Raw genomic sequence first — 18,593 nt, forward strand, 5'->3', positions numbered from 1 at the left:
TTCAACTACTTAATTAGAGCAGCCGCTTGGCCTATGCGAAATGTCCAAAGTTCTTGCGCTAAAGAGATCTGCAGTCAGGGTGGGGTATTGCAGGATGGTACTGCCGTGCTTCTAGAGGTCAGTTTAGTGTTAATTTCACTGAGAGAGTCTATTTTATGTGCTTTTTACTGGAAGGTCTTGTGCGTAGTGCCATAGCGTTGACACAGGGCTGGTGCAAGAGGATTAGGCGCCCTAGGCAAACCTTCACCTTGCACTCTTCTCCCTGACAGTTACGATCATGTAAATGTCACCACTTCACTCCTTGAAACAATGCTATACAAAAGGAGCTGTTGTGAGCTCTTTGACTATTTGTCTCCTTTCCTTCCATCTCGGTGGTCCCTTCGTTTCTCACAGCAGAACCTATTTTGCCCTTGACGCTATCCATTGCTCCGTTTTCTCTGTGCAAGGTCCAGAACTCTGGAATAAGTTGCCCCTCAATCTTCGACTCTTCTTCTATTCAAAGCAGACCTCAAAACCTTTCTTTTCTCTGATACCTTTGGCTGATTTCCCTAGCGCTAGTGACATGAACTGCAGCCTGATTTACATTTGTCTCCCTTGCCTATCATTTACACTCCCCCCCCTCCATATTCATGGGGGTTAGGGTCAAAGCTGGTCCACAAATAAGAAATATTTGCGAATAACTTTAGGACCAACTCTGACCCACCCCACCTCCCTCCCAGATCTCTCCATAACTTACTTGTGAAGTGGGGCAGGAGTGATCTTCCTAATCGGCTGCCTCGTGCAGAGCCATGAACAAAAATGGCTGTCGTGAGTTCCCGCTGTAGTCTCGTGAGATCACAGGAACTTACGGTAACCATTTTTGTTTGTGGCTTTGCACAGGGAAGGGGTGTAGGAAGATTCCTCCTGCCCCCGCTTCACCACTAGACCACCAGGCTTTAAAAAGTAAGTTGTGCAGAGGTCCGGGAGGCAGGAGTGGATCATATAGCTTTCTTCACTTAAAATAATGAAACCTGTAGAAACAGAGATATCCTGACCCCATTACAATGGAGGAGGCCGAATTATCTAACATCGCTGGTAAAATCCGACAGGTCGCTGTAGTGGCCGTAAATCTAACGATTCAAAAAAGATGATCAATTCTCAAAGAACCGTGCATGCAAATGAGGTTCGTGAAGGGTCACCAAATTTACATGAGATCATTTGCTGGTAATAGCAGAATAGTCCACGGAAAGAGGTGTAAATGTGTGCATGTGCTGGGAAAAGCTGGGTGGTAGTCGTGCATATCATATGGATGGCGTGGGTGGATAGGAGGGGAAGAGAACTGCCTTCAAATGTGTCAATCATAGGCAGCCAGTGCTATTGGATGGAGGGGAAGGAAGAGGAGGTGCATATAAGGCACGCAATGTCAAGTACTTCAGTGCGTATGACAATTTAAAAATAGGGGATAAAAATAAAACAATTTTGTACAAATAAACATACAGTATATACGTACAAATAAAGGAGAGGGGGGATGAAGTACGCTAGTGTTGTGTGCTTTTATAATTTATGTGAATAGTGTGCTTAATAGAGAATCACCTCGAGTGCTCATTTAAATATTAATGACCCAATTTTACTACCATTTCAATAGTAATGACCTTGTACTATATTTGCGTAGCAGAGTCGGAGGCTGCTAGGAAGCTCCGAAAAGACCACGGTGAGCCCTTCTGAGAATCGGCAGGTAAAATACTGTCGCATGAAACCATCTAGAAACAGTTTAGCAAACATTATTAAATGCACGGTGAGTTTTGAGAATCTGACCCCTGGGAGTGCCCCCAATCCCACTGATGATGCTTGTGATTTGGGCATATCATTTAGCCCTACTCCTCCAAGTACAAACTTGGATTGTCAGCCCTCCAGGGACAGGGAAGGACCTAGTATGCCTGAATGTAACCCACCTTGACCTACTAGTGAAAAGGTGGGACCTAAATCCCAATCCGAATACATTTTTGAAACGTCCTGCAGCCAGGCCTGGTATGCTTGTTTTGGAAGCACATTCTTGTTTCTTATTTGCAGTTGGGTTAAGGTGAACCAGAGAGAGAGGGGAAAATTCTGCTATGTTTGCTTAATCCCTGCAATGCGGGTTACAGTACCAAGAAACTGGCTGCAACATCCCAAAATGACAAATTATGCTTCTTTTAAAAGAAATCCAGTAAATAAGATTCTAAGATTTCAGAATTACAAGTAATTAAAATTCAATCCAAAACCATCCTGCAGCACATTTTCATAGATAGATTTAAATCTTAGCCCTTTTGCAGATGAAAATGCTAATACAAGACGATCCTAGTTCCGACCATATCTACTAACTGAAACAAGATGGGAGGACTCTCAGCGGAGTAACCTGTCAAAATTTTATGAATTAAACAACAAAACTTAAAAGCAACCCTAGTTTTGACAGGTAGCCAGTGTAGATGTACCAACAAAGATGAGACGTGATCAAATTTGATTTTCCATGTATCAACTTAGCTGCTGTATTTTGGACTAGCTATAATTTTCTCATGAAGTTGGATGAAACATCTAAATAGAAAGAGTTACAATAGTCCAGTTGCAAAAGTCAACTGAACAAGTACGTTAAAATGGTCTGTTTAAGCCAGTGTGTGTCAAACCTTTATAGCTCTGGCATACTAAACGGAGCAAATATTTTTCACGGCACATTATGATTGAAATTATAAAATTGCAAAACCAACAAAACATTAAATTTGAAAGTTATTTATTTAATTGTAACAACGGCGAAACTAAAGTAGATAGACTAGAATTGCTAATCAATGCAATGGTTGTGCTTGTTTTTGAGTGCAAATTAAGTCAAAAGTCAACAAGCAAACACACATTTCATCATCCACCATCTGAAGTCGTTCCCTTTTTCTCAATTTAATTTCTCTCAGAGCTGAAAATCCAGGTTCACAAAGGTAAAAAGATCCAAACGGTAACAAAGCCTTGATTGCTTTGTTGCTCAAGTTAGGAGAACTACTGCATACAAAATAAAAATACTTGCCATTAGCTTTCAAGGACCAATCTGGGCGGTTGTATCCTTGTGCTTACGTGACGTAGATGTCGTCTATTCTAGTGTAGACTTATGAAGGGAATTTTTAAAATTCTGGAATCTCTCATGGCACACCCGGAATCTCTTTGGGGTACACAGTTTGAGAAAAACTGGTTTAAGCAATAAAAATCCCCAAACAAACAAAAAGCAAAGTAAATGTAGCTGTTAACCCCCCTTTTATAAACAGCGCTAGTGTTTTTAGTGCCAGTTGCGACAGTAGCAGCTCCAATGCTCATTGAATCCCTATGGGTCGGAGCTGTTACCGCCATGGCCGGCGCTAAAAACTGCGCTAGGCTTTTATAATTAAATTAATCTGTGGCTCCGTACTCAAAGATGAATCTAGCATCATCCCTGACTCTTTAGGAGCTACGGTATCTACCCTCAAAGAAAGTCCATTGCCAGTAGACAGATTTCGGGGATCAGCTCATGATTTAGAAGTCTGTGGCAGAGATGAGAGAGTATTCATTTGTAGGATTTCAAGGTCTCAGTGTACAGACATAGCAGAGGTGGCATTGGACTCCATGGACATGGTGACATGAAAAGTTGAAGTGACACTGGAATATACTCGGCTCTCACAATTGCAGTGTTCAGCCCTTAGATCAGATAATAAGACTAAGAATGTTATAATGCCCCTCACCTGGAGTATTGCATTCAATTCTGGTCTCCTTATTTCAAGAAAGATATAGCAGCACTAGTAAAGGTTCAAAGAAGAGTGACCAAGATACTAAAGGGGATGGAACTCCTCTCGTATGAGGAAATAATAAAATGGTACAGCTGAGAGGCGATAAGATTGAAGTATACAAAATCTTGAGTGGAGTAGAACGGGTGTAAGTAGATTGATTTTTCACTCCGTCAAAAATTACAAAGACTAGGGGACCCTCGATGAAGTTACAGGGAAATACTTTTAAAACCAATAGGAGGAAATATTTTTTTCACTCAGGAATAGTTAAGCTCTGGAATGCGTTGCCAGAGGATGTGGTAAGAGCAGATAGCGTAGCTGGTTTTAAGAAAGGTTTGGACAAGTTCCTGGAGGAAAAGTTCATAGTCTGTTATTGAGAAAGACATGGGAGAAGGCTCTGCTTACCCTGGATCGGTAGCATGGAATGTTGCTACTCTTTGGGTTTTGGCCGGGTACTAGGAATCTGAATTGGCCACCGTGAGAACAGGCTACTGGGCTTGATGGACCATTGGTCTGACCCAGTAAGGCTATTTTTATGTTCTTAGTATCAGCAACCCTTCTAAAGGGATAGTAGCTTTTGTAGTAATGAATTATTTGCAGAAAATCCAGTATGTGCAACGTCGGTCCTGGTGCTCTGTCTTCTATTCTCCCCCCCCCCCCCCCCTTTGCAGGTTGTTTCTCCTTCCTCCCTCACCCCACACTCCATAAGCTCGGCTGGAAGGGGTGACTAAACCATATGCTGTCAGGTTACTTGTTAAAAGTTATTCGTTTTCCGTGAAATGTGTTTGGCCCTCCCCTTCTCAGTCTCCAGGGAGTGCCCAGGAGTCTCTTCTCTGCAATTTTATGTTCTGTCGGTTACTTCATTATCTCTACATGGGGATACAAGTTGTTTGAAAGCTTGGGAGTCTGTTCCCAAATTTTATTATCCATGACCTCACTTAGCCAAAGCAGTCAGCTTGTGCTCTAAGACCAAGGTCTCTGCCTGAGTTTCCAGTTTAATGACACTCCTGGGTGCAGGTCATAGTGAAATCTGAAGGGAACGGCCTTATTTTTCTCTCTCTCCCTCCTCTGCTGCTCTCACATGCCTATGTTACAGATCCTGCTCTGGTTGGATTGAGTAAGATGTAAGTCCCAGAATAGTCAGGTGCTCTGGGGCTCAGATGTGCAGTCATGCTACATAGGGCCCTGCTCGTGTCTTTTGTCCCTTGTTTCACTTCTCCCACTGTTTCCCCTGGACAAGTCACATCACTCTCCACTACCTCAGGAACAAGCTTAGATTGTGAGCCCTTCAAGACAGTGCATTTATATAAAGACAAATCTGTCTAATTGTTGTATTTGTAAATATTCTTAAAGAATGGTGTGAACTTGTCATCTCTGCCTTTAGGTTGTACTTGTGTGACTAGAGATGTTTTAAATAATAAATGAAAGAAAGTGTCACGTTTGTATGTTGTGTGTGCCGATGTCATGATCTGGTACATTCGTGATACATAAAACCGTTCCAGATTTTCCTGGCTGTGTTCCTCAGCTCATGTCAAACATTTCCGATCGGAGAGGCCATTTGACTGAAACTCAAGCTGTTTTGCTTCTTTAAGGCCTTTTGCTATAAATGTGAAGCACTGAGCTGGCATTCTGCCTCTCTCCCCTTGTGCTCAGAAGGAAGAATTCTCTTGGGCCAGTGTATAAATTTCATGTTCTTGCATCTCAGTCCCTTCCATGAGACACCGGGTTGGGCTTTGTGTTCATTGTCTGAATTGTGCCTACTTGGCTTGCTTTTTGGTATGGTTCGGCTGTGCGCTGCGGTACCGGGGAAGGCGTTACACTGGGAGCAGTTGGCTGCCTTGTCTGACCTTTGCTACCATTTTAAAACTGTGGTTTGAACGGATTGGGTATGTGTGACTTTGGTGTATTTTAAGGAGTATTCAGATAACCAGAGGCATCACACTGTCAGATAAACTGTATTTCTGGAAGAATATTTGCTCCTGATCTGTAAATGTACCCATACACACACCAGATGCCTAGTAAGTACCGCATCTAGACTCCCTGGTCATTAATGAGAACTAACTTCTGTGCCATGTGTGTAACATAAACTGAGATTAGAAGAAAGCCAGAATCTCTTGCTGTCTCTTTTCCACAGCATAGCCCGTTCTTCGCTGAGCAGCTGACGGCCTTCCAGGTATGGCTGACAATGGGAGTAGAAAACCGTAACCCCCCTGAGCAACTTCCAATCGTCCTTCAGGTAAGTGCCATTTTTCTGCCTCCCTTTAGTACAATTACAATTATTCAACATTTCTGTAGCATCCCAAGGTGAAAGCAATGCTTTCCAGACACACAGCAATGTAAACTGCTGAGATCTGTGTTGTTACAGTCCTGTTGGTACATGGACACCAGTGGTATAGCCATAAGGGGGTCTGGACCCCCCTCTTGGGTTCATCCCCCCTACGTTTTGTTTTGTTTTTTTACCAGGCATCTGTTGATATGGCTGGTTGTGATCCCTAAGTCCTGCCAGCCAACAAGGTCTTCCACTGATGGCCTGAAAGTCAGTGGCACTGCTTTTCCTCCTCCTCTGCTCGCCCCCTCCTCCCACCCTTTGGTAACTGAGCATATATGGGATGAGTAGTGGGAGCAGCACTGCAGCTCATAGAAATGCCATCGACTGCCAGGCCACCATTGAAGAACCTTGTCACAGCAGCTTCAGGTATTTAGGGGAGGGGGAGGAACGCAGAGTGGACAAGGGCGAGGCAAAATTTTGTGCTTCCCTCTCAACTCTAAGCTAAGGCACCCACAATCGATAATCTGGTTACACAGCTGATGGAGACTAAGGAGAAAACATAGATCCTGAAGCATAGGCGGGATCTGAGATTGGCAGGTGCATTAAGAGCCAAGTCTATTAGGTTTTCTTACTATAAGTAGCGATTGTTGGTTATTAGACAAGGTTGGATGATACATAAGAATGAGCGTGAGCACAGGAAGTACACCATACTATCACCTTCAAATGAATCATAAGAACGTAAGACTAGCCTTACTGGGTCAGACCAATGGTCCAACAAGCCCAGTAGCCCGTTCTCACGGTGGCCAATCCACGTCACTAGTACCTGGCCAAAATCCAAAGTGTAGCAAAGGAATAGCCAGATTCTGGAATCCCAGAGAGTAACAAGATTCTAGAATCCCAAAGAGTAGCAACATTCCATATAGAATCTCAAAGAATAGCAAGATTCCGGAATCCTAGAGAGTAACAAGATTCTAAAATCCCAAAGAGTAGCAACATTCCATACAGAATCTCAAAGAATAGCAAGATTCCGGAATCCCAGAGAGTAACAAGATTCTAGAATCCCAAAGAGTAGCAACATTCTATACAGAATCTCAAAGAATAGCAAGATTCTGGAATCTTTGGGATTCCGGAATCTTGCTATTCTTTGAGATTCTGTATGGAATGTTGCTACTCTGGGTTTTGGCCAGGTACTAGTGACCTGGATTGGCCACCATGAGAACAGGCTACTATGCTTGATGGACCATTGGTCTGACCCAGTAAGGCTATTATGTTCCTATGTAGGGTTGGTGCAAAAAGTATTAGATGACAGAGGTGAGCCTGCAGCCTTATATCCTCTCAATTTTCAGACTCTTAGGCCATCTCTGAAAGTCTAATTAAGAATATCAACAATCACCCCTTCCAGAAAAATTCTATAAACATTGTTTCAAGTTTCAAGTTTATTAGGATTTTATATACCGCCTATCAAGGTTATCTAAGCGGTTTTTACAATCAGGTACTCAAGCATTTTCCCTATCTGTCCCAGTGGGCTCACAATCTATCTATCGTACCTGGGTCTATGGAGGATTAAGTGATTTGCCCAGGGTCACAAGGAACAGCGTGGGGTTTGCTTATAATGAAAGTAATTGAAAATTGTTCACCTCCTTGTACGCTCTGCTGTCAGGATCTATTGCTTTGTTTTGTTATTAGCTGCTTTTTTGCCAATTCCACCAGTAAGCACACTAGGCAGTTGCCTAGTCTTCTTGATGGTTAAGCCAGCTCTGTGTTGTATGTGCTGTCGCTGGCACTTTGCCACTCCTTAGCTCTCAGCCACATGGTGTTTAATTAATTACACAGACTTGTTCAGGAGTAATTGAAACTGATTGCCTATTTATTCCTGTAGGCCCTTTCTGATAAAGACACAATTAGCTTAATAGAAGATTCAGGAGCTGCTCTATTAAGCAGTTAAACAGTATTCTAGCTTTCCTGGTTTTGTTTGTTTTCACGAATGCTTTAGCTGTGACAATCTCTACAAATTGTTCTAGTCTCCCCTGGGACTCTGTTGCCTCCCCAGGCACCTGCAATGCCCTCCTTCTGCAGAAAGGAAGCAGTATCACAACTGCTTGGACAGAGTCCAGGACCTGAAAAACTGGTGCTGGATTAGGGGAAGTTTTACAGTTTGGTGCAGCAGAACAATGTTGAACAAATATTCTAGTCAGGAGTAAAGAGACTTCTTGTCTACAGGGACAGACTCTAAAGCCGAAGGAGTAGAATGAAAAGTGTGGCTGGATCTGTAGGACAGGTGTAAAAGCACCTAAATGCTGGATCCCCTGGGGGAGTGGGGAGGAAAAGCACGAGGAGCTCATCTTTGCCCCTGAGGAATTAGGGGGTGGGGGCCCACCATCCCAGGCGCTGTCTTGATGGGGGTGCTAGCAGCTCTCTGTTCCCCCCCCCATGCCACACTTGCCCCCTCCCCCCTACCTCTTTAAATCTTTGCCAGCATGAACAACTACTCTGGCCTGGCTCCCTCTGAAACCACTTCTGGGTCGCGGGGCCAGGAAGTGATGTCAGAGGGCTAGTCTCAGTTAGGGCGCTGGTCTTTGACCAAGGGCCGCAGCGTGAGCAGACTGCTGGGCACGATGGACCACTTATGTTCTTATGAAAGTCAATGCCAGTGTGAGCAGCAGGTTGGAGAAGCTGCTTGCAAGAGGTACAGGAGTTGGGGGGGGGGGGGTACCTTTGCTTGTATTTACATGGCACTTCTGGTGTCCTCTGAAGGATTTGAGGGGGAGGGTATAAGGTCATCACCTTGGTTCAGCTTTACTTTTCCTGGGTATTGGGTTTCATGATAACAAAACAGTCCATGGACAGGAGTTGATTGTCCAGCCACGTGGTTTTTTGATCCATCAGTTCCTCCTGCTCCTGTTTCCTCCATCTTGGTCAAAACCAGGTAGAGCCTTTTTTCATTCCCCCATTTGATATTTGTTCACATTCTGGGCCAGTCCATGGACTGTTTTGTTAACATGAAACAGAATTCACCCAGAGCAAGTTGTGCTAATGTTTCCTTTAAACTAGTACAGCTTGTATAGCATTCATGTAAACCAGTGCTTCTAGTCCGAGTGCACTGCTGCCCCCTCACATCTGTAGGCAATATGAGAGGAATGGGTGTGACACCAGTTTGCAGTTGTTGAAGTATCACCTATTTATCAGAAAAGAATTAATGGTTGTGCTGCTCCTTGTGACTTAATCCTCCAGTGCCAAAGCCACAAAAAGGCGGTATACAAGTCCCCTTTCCCAAACATGAGATGCTGAAGGAAAATGTCGGATTGCATGCTTTGGTAGGGTTTCAAAATAAGTGGCCTATATTACTGTAGTTTTCAACGAATCCAAGACCAGAGACCTGCTACTTCTATCTCAAGCAGAGCATGCTGAGGACAAGACTGTTATTGAATGAAGAAACTGCCAAATGAGCTGTGCATAATAACAAAGAAGAAAGTACCAGCTTGTTCCAAGTTATTATTCAGTGTTATAATTATATTAACATTACCCTGCGGCTGGGAACCCCCTCATTTGCCATGGACTGTATGTTTTCTGGCCCAGAATATAAACTCAGGAGGAGGAAGGTGAGAGAAACATCCAGGGAGTATGAATGTCATGCAACCTTTGGACAATCGCAAGCAAAGTCCAACTTATAACCACCCCTGATGATATCAAGACCTCAATCCCTAATCTCTCACACCATATCCTCTTCCCTGTTAACGGAACTATGTGAGAGACGATGTAGAGAGGGAATCAAAGGACAAACCACACAAAACAGTAAAAAGCACCCAGGGCTTTCACTTTTGGGGCAATCAACCCTCTTTTTAGATATGAGCCATGTTTCAGCGTAACCGCCTGTGTCAGGGATTATGAAGTGGATTCTTTTATGTTTGGATTGCAACTAAAAATTCCCATTCAGGAAATAAACTAATTTTCTTAACATTGACCGGAAAATGCAGCTCCTCAAACATCCAGTTGCCCCAGACTTGAAGGCCCTTGGTGCTTTTTACTTTTGTTTTATATGGAAATATGTGATGCTCATCTTCGTTAATATGTAGACATCTTACCCCCCCCCCTTTCCCAAACCTTTCTTAAAAAAAATACTCATCTTGTATAAGGAGAACTGAAGTCACCCTCCAAATCATCTTCTACAGCCTTGTTTCATTTAGGATCCCATTGAACACTCTCATGGGTAAAGATGGACCAGAATAGGTTTTCTTCCACTTGAGAGTCGTACGTCCATCTCCATTGTCAGGAGTATATAAAAGCATTTCACCATTCAGTATAGTAGAGAATCTGCCCGCCAGTGTTAAATTTTTTCCCCCCCTAAGGGACATGCCTTGCCCTGTAAGGCTCATTTCCTCTGAGACATTAGATCATAAACCAGCTTCCTAAATAATTTTTTTTTTTTTAAAAAGCACAGATGAGACATGACAATGCACCTCCCAACAATACCTTTAAGTATATAGTCCATTGCGACTAAAAGACTTGGATCATGGGACAACCCCATAAGCCAAGTTCAAAAGTATTTCCAGCCCTCAGGCATTTTATACAACAGGAAGATGTACTGCCACCAGCCCAATGTGTGCGTTTGAGAAAAATATGAGTATGCTCTGGTAATTGTTCTAAAGTAGCATGGAATATGCTACTCATAGTAACATAGTAGATGACGGCAGAAAAAGACCCAAATGGTCCATCCAGTCTGTCCAACCTGATTCAATTTAAATTTTTTTCTTCTTCTTAGCTATTTCTGGGCAAGAATCCAAAGCTCTGCCCGGTACTATTCTTAGGTTCCAACTACCGAAGTCTCTGTCAAACCTCATTCCAACCCAACTATACCCTCTCAGCCATTGAAGCCCTCCCCAGCCCATCCTCAACTAAACAGCCATATACAGACACAGACCGTGCAAGTCTGCCCAGTACTGGCCTTAGTTCTTCAGTATTTACTATTATTTTCTGATTCTAGATCCTCTGTGTTCATCCCACGCTGTTTTGAACCTTATCACCATTTTCCTCTCCACCACCTCTCTTGGGAGCGCATTCCAAGCATCCACCACCCTCTCCATAAAAAATAATTTCCTTACATTGCTCTTGAGTCTCCCACCCCTCAGCCTCAAAACATGCCCTCTGGTTTTACCATTTTCCTTTCTCTTGAAAAGATTTTGTTCTACGTTAATACCGTTCAAGTACTTGAACATCTGAATCATATCTCCCCTGTCCCTCCTTTCCTCTAGGGTATACATATTCAGGGCTTCCAGTCTCTTCTCATACATCTTTTGATGCAAACCTCCTATCATTTTTGTCACCCTCCTCTGGACCGCTTCAAGTCTTCTTATGTCCTTCGCCAGATACGGTCTCCAAAACTGAATACAATACTCCAAGTGGGACCTCATCAATGACCTGTACAAGGGGCATCAACACCTTCTTTCTTCTGGTTATGCCTCTCTTTATACAGCCCAGCATCCTTCTGGCAGCAGCCACCGCCGTGGGTTTTGGCCAGGTACTAGTGACCTGGATTATCTACCATGAGAACGGGCTACTTGGCTTGATGGACCATTGGTCTGACCCAGTAAGGCTATTCTTATGTTCTTAAAGTGGCATTCTTTGAGATTAGCATTACAGGTGACCGATGGTATTGCTCCAAGCATCCTAAGGAACTCATTGTTGGTCAGTTGTACTCCCAGTTCAATTGCCCATCTTTAAGTCACACCAGAATAGTCCCTTTGAGGGAGACTTCCACACAAGGTTCAGATTTGTTTTATTTGCTACACCGCTGAAGGGCCTAGACCAGGGGTGTCAAAGTCCCTCCTCGAGGGCCGTAATCCAGTCGGGTTTTCAGGATTTCCCCAATGAATATGCATTGAAAGCAGTGCATGCAAATAGATCTCATGCATATTCATTGGGGAAATCCTGAAAACCCGACTGGATTGCGGCCCTCGAGGACCGACTTTGACACCTGTGGCCTAGACCATCCAAGATCTTATGTAGACCAGAAATGGACATAGGTCTCCAAGTATCCATCTGAAAAAAATCCTCCCTTTAAAAGTTTTTCTTTAAAGCTGAAATATAATAAGGTGTTTGACGGTAGTCCAAACAAACTACTACCTCATTAGTAGAGCCTTGCTGGATCTCCTCCAAAGGGCATATTCCTGAAGAATTTGGTGCAAATACCATATCCCCTGGGCAGCCCATCCCTGGGCTAAAATCCAATGTGCTTTGCCAATTTTAATGAGTTTGAACACTACTGCTCAGAATACAAGGGACCACTGAAAAGTTATCAGCCCAACAAACAAAGTTGGGGAAGTCTTCATTGAGGCCTATACACTTAGACCACCAATTTTCCGCTTTTTTTTCTGTTCATATTTTTCTGTTGAGTGAAAAAAGTGGAAAATCACTGGGCTAAGTATATAGCCCTTGATGGAGACTGCCCCAACTTTGTTGGTTGGACTGAGAACTTTTCAGCGGTCTCTCGTAGATTAGATGATGCCAATCCACAGTTGTGATTCGGGATCAGTGGCATATTCTATCAATATTGCCTCTAGTGCCTCACTATCTACCCCTACTTCAGTCTGCAGACAACTAACATAGTAGATGATTGCAAATAAGGACAAATTGCCCATCCGTTCTGCTTGGTTGTCTTGATCATTTTAGAAGGTCATTATCTTGATTCCCAATACCTTAACCAACACTTACTGTCTTCCCATGATCAAGTCTTGTATATAACATCAGAATTGCCCTATATGGCCAGACCAAACTCAGCATCCTGTTTCCAAAAGTAGCCAATTCAAGTCACAAGTTAGCAGATAAGCAATGTTTTCCCCCAGGTTTATGGACTTTTCCTTCAAGAACTTGTCCAAACCTTGTTTATGTCCAGATATTGTAACTGCTTTCCCCATAGCCTAAAGTTTCAGTGAGAGGAACAGTATCTGAACTCTTGTTTCTCTGATTTTTGGCACACTGCTCTGTCATCTTCCATCTCTTTGACCTGATAAAGCATTCCAGGTTTTGTCTTTTTCTTTGGTTCCTACAAATTCTCTGCTTCAAGCACTAATCTGGCCTAGCGTCAAGCTTTGTAGTAATCCAAAGAGCCATGAGAGCTAGTGGGACTGTCCTCTGAAACATCTGGCCACCCTGGGTGGTAACTGTGGTTTACCCCTACCCACCTTGGAAGGCTAGCATTTGAATGCCACAGTCAGCCCAATTTCCTGGTGCTTGTGTCCCTCTGAATTTCATAGGACTGCGTCAGTTCGGTCAGGCTTTTCATTTCTGCAGCCTGTGCTTATTGGCTTTTCCAGGTATCTGCAACCCTCTGTGGCAACATATCTTCTCACATTTCATATTATCTCTAGCCTTCAGTTTTCTTTGCGTCTTGGATTTGATTGAATGTGATCAATATATCAAGGTTTCTGTCATGCTCCTCTCTTCTGTTCTTTTTCCTCCATTTTTAAATGGCTTATGGGTAAAAACATAATAGCACATTAAGACATAAAAATACAGCGCTAAGCCCATAGCAACATGATAACCTCTAACACAGGGGTTCTTAACCTTTAAACTGATCAGTGAAACTCTCTCGCTTCCTTCCTAACCATGTGTCCACTAGTGTCCACCAGCTAACTGCTAACATGCTCCTTTTCAACCTAACCCTGTAAACCGTGCCGAGCTCTACGCTTGTGGAGATGGCGCGGTATACAAACCTAAGGTTTAGTTTAGTTACACACTGGTATACTTCCAATAACTGCCGTCCCTCTATCTAGAAAGTGAATTGCCTCAGCTTCAAGACCTTTCTGCCTGTCCCACTGGCTAAGAAGACCTGCTCTAATACATACCCGCACATTTCTCATTAAAGCAGGTACAACGGTAACCAAATCTCACACACCTTGAGGATCTCAAACCTCCCTCGGTGGGATTTAATGTATCCTTTTAGTAATCCTTCTCAAAATCTCTTCCACACACTAGGATCTTACAAAGGGTTAAACTGCAGAATGTAAATAAGCACAGCTTCCGCATTCAGGTGCAGTAATGACAACAGCAACAAATTTATTGAGGGATGAGCTTTTGAGGACAGATTCTCCATGGACAAGCAGGATAAGACCTCCAAATGTAGGTGAAATCGCAGACTCTTAAAGATTTATGCCTCCATAAACAGGTTAATCTGTAAGGTATCACCAGCCGCAGGCTAATGTGGCCATCCCTCTCTGCTTCCAGCTGAGCAATGATGACTTCCCAAGAGCGCAAAGTGCACTCGAACCCTGGTTCTTGGCCCATTGCTCTGACCACTCGACTGCCGCTGCTCCTGCATTCAAGACGGGATCTCGCAAGCGACCCATACAAAAACAGTATCGACCTTTTTACCCCCACTTACATAACTTGTCAAAACTAAAAGGGTTGCTCCGATGTGCTGCTATAAATGAGGCCTACAGTGGAACAGGCTTTCTGATGCTTGTTGTCTGTTCCGTCTAAACCAGCATTTATTGAAGATCTCAAAAGGTAGGGCTGTTAAATCTGTCAGTGTCTTGACCTCTTTTCCCCTCATTATAGAAGCTGCAAAGAAAACTAGCAGAGGCTTCTCTTGGCTTATTTTTCATGTTCATAAATAAAACTGTAAAGACCAGTTCACAAGAGACCTTCTTAAAACTTCATTACTACACCAGTGTACCTACTTATGGAAGAATGGGCCAGTCAAGATCATTAAGTGAAATGTTTTGTTTCCATTTGTACTTTTGGGTGCTGATATTCTTAAAACCCAAGACATTCACAGTACTGGCAGACACAGTTTACAGTATTTATGAATATTACATAAAAACATAAGAATAGCCTTACTGGGACAGACCAGTGGTTCATCTAGCCCAGGATTCGTTTTTTCACAGTGGTCACAAGTATCTGGCAGAAACCCAAAGAGTAGCAACATTCCATGCTACCAATCCAGGGCAAGCAGTCTGTCTTAATAGCAGACTATGGACTTTTCCTCCAGGAACATGTCCAAAACTTTCTTAAAACCAGCTATGCTATCTGCTCTTACCCCAACCTCTGGCAATGCGTTCCAGAGCTTGACTATTCTCAGAATGAAAAAAATATTTCCTCCTATTGGTTTTAAAAGTATTCCCATGTAACTTTGAGTGTCACCTAGTCTTTGAAATTTTTGACGGAGTAAAAAGTCAATTCACTTGTACCCGTTCTATATCACTCAGGATTTTGTAGACTTCAATATTACTAGAAAATGCATTTAAAATGTCAAATGACCTCACAATTCTTGCTATAAATAAAACAAAAAAACAATCTACTATCCAGCTCTCTCTCCTCACTTAAGAACATAAGAATTGCTGCTGCTGGGTCAAACCAGTGGACAACCTGTCCAGTAGTCCGCTCACGCGGTGGCCCTCAGGTCAAAGACCAGTGCTCTAAATGAGTCCAGCCTCACCTGCGTATATTCCAGTTTTGCAAGAACTTGTCCAATTTTGTTTTGAAACCCTGAAGTATGTTTTCCCCTATAACAGCCTCCAGAAGAGCGTTCCCGTTTTCCATCATTCTCTGGGTGAAGAAGAATTTCCTTACGTTTGTACGGAATCGATCCCCTTTTAACTTTAGAGAGTGCCCTCTCGTTTTCCCTACCTTGGAAAGGGTGAACAGTCTGTCTTTATCTACTAAGTCTATTCCCTTCAGTATTTTGAACGTTTCGATCAAGTCCCCTCTCGGTCTCCTCTTTTCAAGGGAGAAGAGGCCCAGTTTCTTCAATCTCTCACTGTACATGTCCCCTTTGCTGCTTCTCTCTCTCAACATGGGGAATAACTTACCTACTGGGTATTTGTCACCCAGACTGAGCACTGTCAGAGATGGATTTCTGGGCTCAATGTATGTTTAACCTAACTCAGCATGGCTTTTTAATGATAATCAGAGAAGCTTACTTGCACCTTGGATGGGCCACTGTTGGAAACAGGATACTAGGCTTGATGGACTATTGGTCTGACCCATTATAGCTATTTTTTTGTTTTTAAGTGATCTAATTATAGGACAGTCAAGCCATTGTGACATCACTGCTGAGGTTGGCTCTTAGGCATTATGACATCACAATCTCAGCTCTGGAATGTTGCTGCTCTTTGGGTTTCTGCCAGGCACTTGGGACCCGGGTTGACCACTGTTGGAAAGAGGATACTGGGCTTGATGGACCTTCGGTCTGTCCCAGTAGGGCAATTCTTATGTTCTTATGTGAGCCAAGTACAGGACAATCAAGCCATTGTGACATCACTGCTGAGGTTGGCTCTTAGGCATTATGACATCACAATCTCAGCTCTGGAATGTTGCTGCTCTTTGGGTTTCTGCCAGGCACTTGGGACCCGGGTTGACCACTGTTGGAAAGAGGATACTGGGCTTGATGGACCTTCGGTCTGTCCCAGTAGGGCGATTCTTATGTTCTTATGTGAGCCAAGTACAGGACAATCAAGCCATTGTGACATCACTGCTGAGGTTGGCTCTTAGGCATTATGACATCACAATCTCAGCTCTGGAATGTTGCTACTCTTTGGGTTTCTGCCAGGGACTTGGGACCTGGGTTGGCCACTGTTGGAAACAGGCTATCGGGCTTGATGGACCTTCGGTCTCTCCCAGTATGGCTATTCTTATATTCTGCTGGTAACTCTCTTCACCTTGATATTCTGTGTTATCAGCAATTTCCTAAGAAGACACTTTGAATGCTGAATCTGGATGAAATTCCTATAATCCAGATGGCAAAAAAAGAACCACTTGCATTTGTTTCAGATCCTTTGTCTCATAAAAGGTTATGATTGCCTAACTAGGGTAACCCATTGTCATTTTCTCTCTAACACTCGATGCTGGCTGATAGTTGACTATCAAAGGGAGCTGTTTTGCTGATGCTGAGTATTGCCAGTCTTCAGATAAATTCTGGTTCTATCTTTGAACTCTCCAAATGGCACCCGAACAGTCTGTAGTAATTTCCAGAAGCATTATCCAGGTGGAGCCCACTAAAAGTCAGTCAGTGCCCACAAGTTGCCTGGAGCGAATATTGGCCAATGTGTTTCCAGTGGTCTTAGGGGGCAGGTAGGGAACATGACAAGTTAACTTGGAGAGAGTGAGTTATTTTTCCATAGGGTTTCTGGCTTATCAGTATTTTGTCCATCTATACAGCTATTAAATCGTTCTAGCTGCCGTTCTGACTGATTTTAAATGTGTGTCCTTGTCTTAATTTTAAAGTGCTTTATGTTTACAGGTGCTGCTGAGCCAGGTGCATCGACTGCGAGCTCTGGACCTGCTTGGACGATTCTTAGATTTGGGACCCTGGGCTGTTAGCCTGGTATATATTTCATTCGCATCAAAAACTGTACATTTATGGGGTGCCGGGGAGGGGGGTATAAACATTGAGAGTTTGGGGGGAGTTGTATGTAGTTAAAAAGAATGAAGTTGCATTAGCAAAGGGGATGACATCTTTCCTGATAAATGAAAGACTGGACGGGGCAAGACAAGTTTGTAACCTCTTATAGATTCTGCCACATTTTTACTGTACTCATGAATTCCTTCTTGTGCATATAACACCAACAGAACCACCAAAAGCAAATTCTAGTTCCTTTAGTTTGAAACCTTCTGGTAGATTACTAACAGAAGCCAGAAGGCTTGGATTGACCTGCTAAAGAGGAGCAGAGCCTACAATTAATTCCTTAGCTGCAAGGAAGGAAGGGAGAAGAGAAGAGGTGAAAATAAAGGAATGTCCCTTATTGTCTGATTGTGTTTGTAGAATAAATGCCCAACCAGAGAGATTATGGCTGCCGTATGTATGTATTTTCAGCAAGGACCAAACACATAAATACTGCCACCAAAAATTAATGTATAATTCTAAACATATTTCTTATCTGTCTAAAGTTTTGTATAAAAATGCCCCCCCCCCCCACCAGAATTCAGCCACCTGAAATGAGTTTTGCTGCCTGCTCCAAATATTCAGTGTCAGGCCCTGTCCAGGCTTTGCCATTTGAGCCAGCTAGCACATAGCCAGGTAAATCAATATTTAGCCCCTCCCTGCATAAGCCAAACTGCTGAAAGGTTTGGACTCTTACTTGTGGTGAGAGGCTGAGTATCTCTGCCCCTGAATTTGTTGCTAACTGATCATTTTCCACTGAGATAACCAGTTAAGCGCTGCTGAACATGAACAGATAACCACAAACAAGTGATTTAACCAGTTGGTGGCCAATTCTAGCCAATTAAATAATTTTGAATATTAACTGGCTAGTTTATGCGGCTCTTGAGGGAGGGAGGGCAGACCCGGGGGAGACGGATGGATGCTGGACCCATAATTAGTGAGGGAGAGAAAGTGACCCAGACCAGAAAGGAGGGTGAGAAGGGTGTACAGATGTCGGGCAAATAGGGATGGGGTGATGAGGTGGGAAGGGAGGCAAAACTATTTTATAGTAACTCTCAAATAACCAGAAGCTACAGTTATCTGGCATCTACCAGTCCCCATGTAAAATGTATTAAATTATATGTATCGGCTGCAAATTCAAGAGAGTTTAAAACCATTTAACAGGACTAGAGGGACTTTTGTACTGATCATCTTA

The 18,593-nt window shown here is 43.2% G+C and overlaps 1 protein-coding gene across 3 annotated transcripts in view; it reads left to right on the top strand.

The window, feature by feature from the left end:
- Positions 1-18,593, top strand: part of RPTOR (regulatory associated protein of MTOR complex 1) — a 496,675-nt gene that overhangs the window by 331,029 nt on the left and 147,053 nt on the right. For all 3 annotated transcript variants that reach the window (XM_033960074.1, XM_033960072.1, XM_033960073.1), the window contains exons 11-12: positions 5,887-5,988; positions 17,258-17,341. In XM_033960074.1, the coding sequence (XP_033815965.1) occupies positions 5,887-5,988; positions 17,258-17,341 (186 nt within the window). The remainder of the gene's footprint in view (positions 1-5,886; positions 5,989-17,257; positions 17,342-18,593) is intronic.

The sequence above is a fragment of the Geotrypetes seraphini genome, chromosome 10, assembly GCF_902459505.1.
Source record: "Geotrypetes seraphini chromosome 10, aGeoSer1.1, whole genome shotgun sequence".
Taxonomy (NCBI): Eukaryota; Metazoa; Chordata; class Amphibia; order Gymnophiona; family Dermophiidae; genus Geotrypetes; species Geotrypetes seraphini.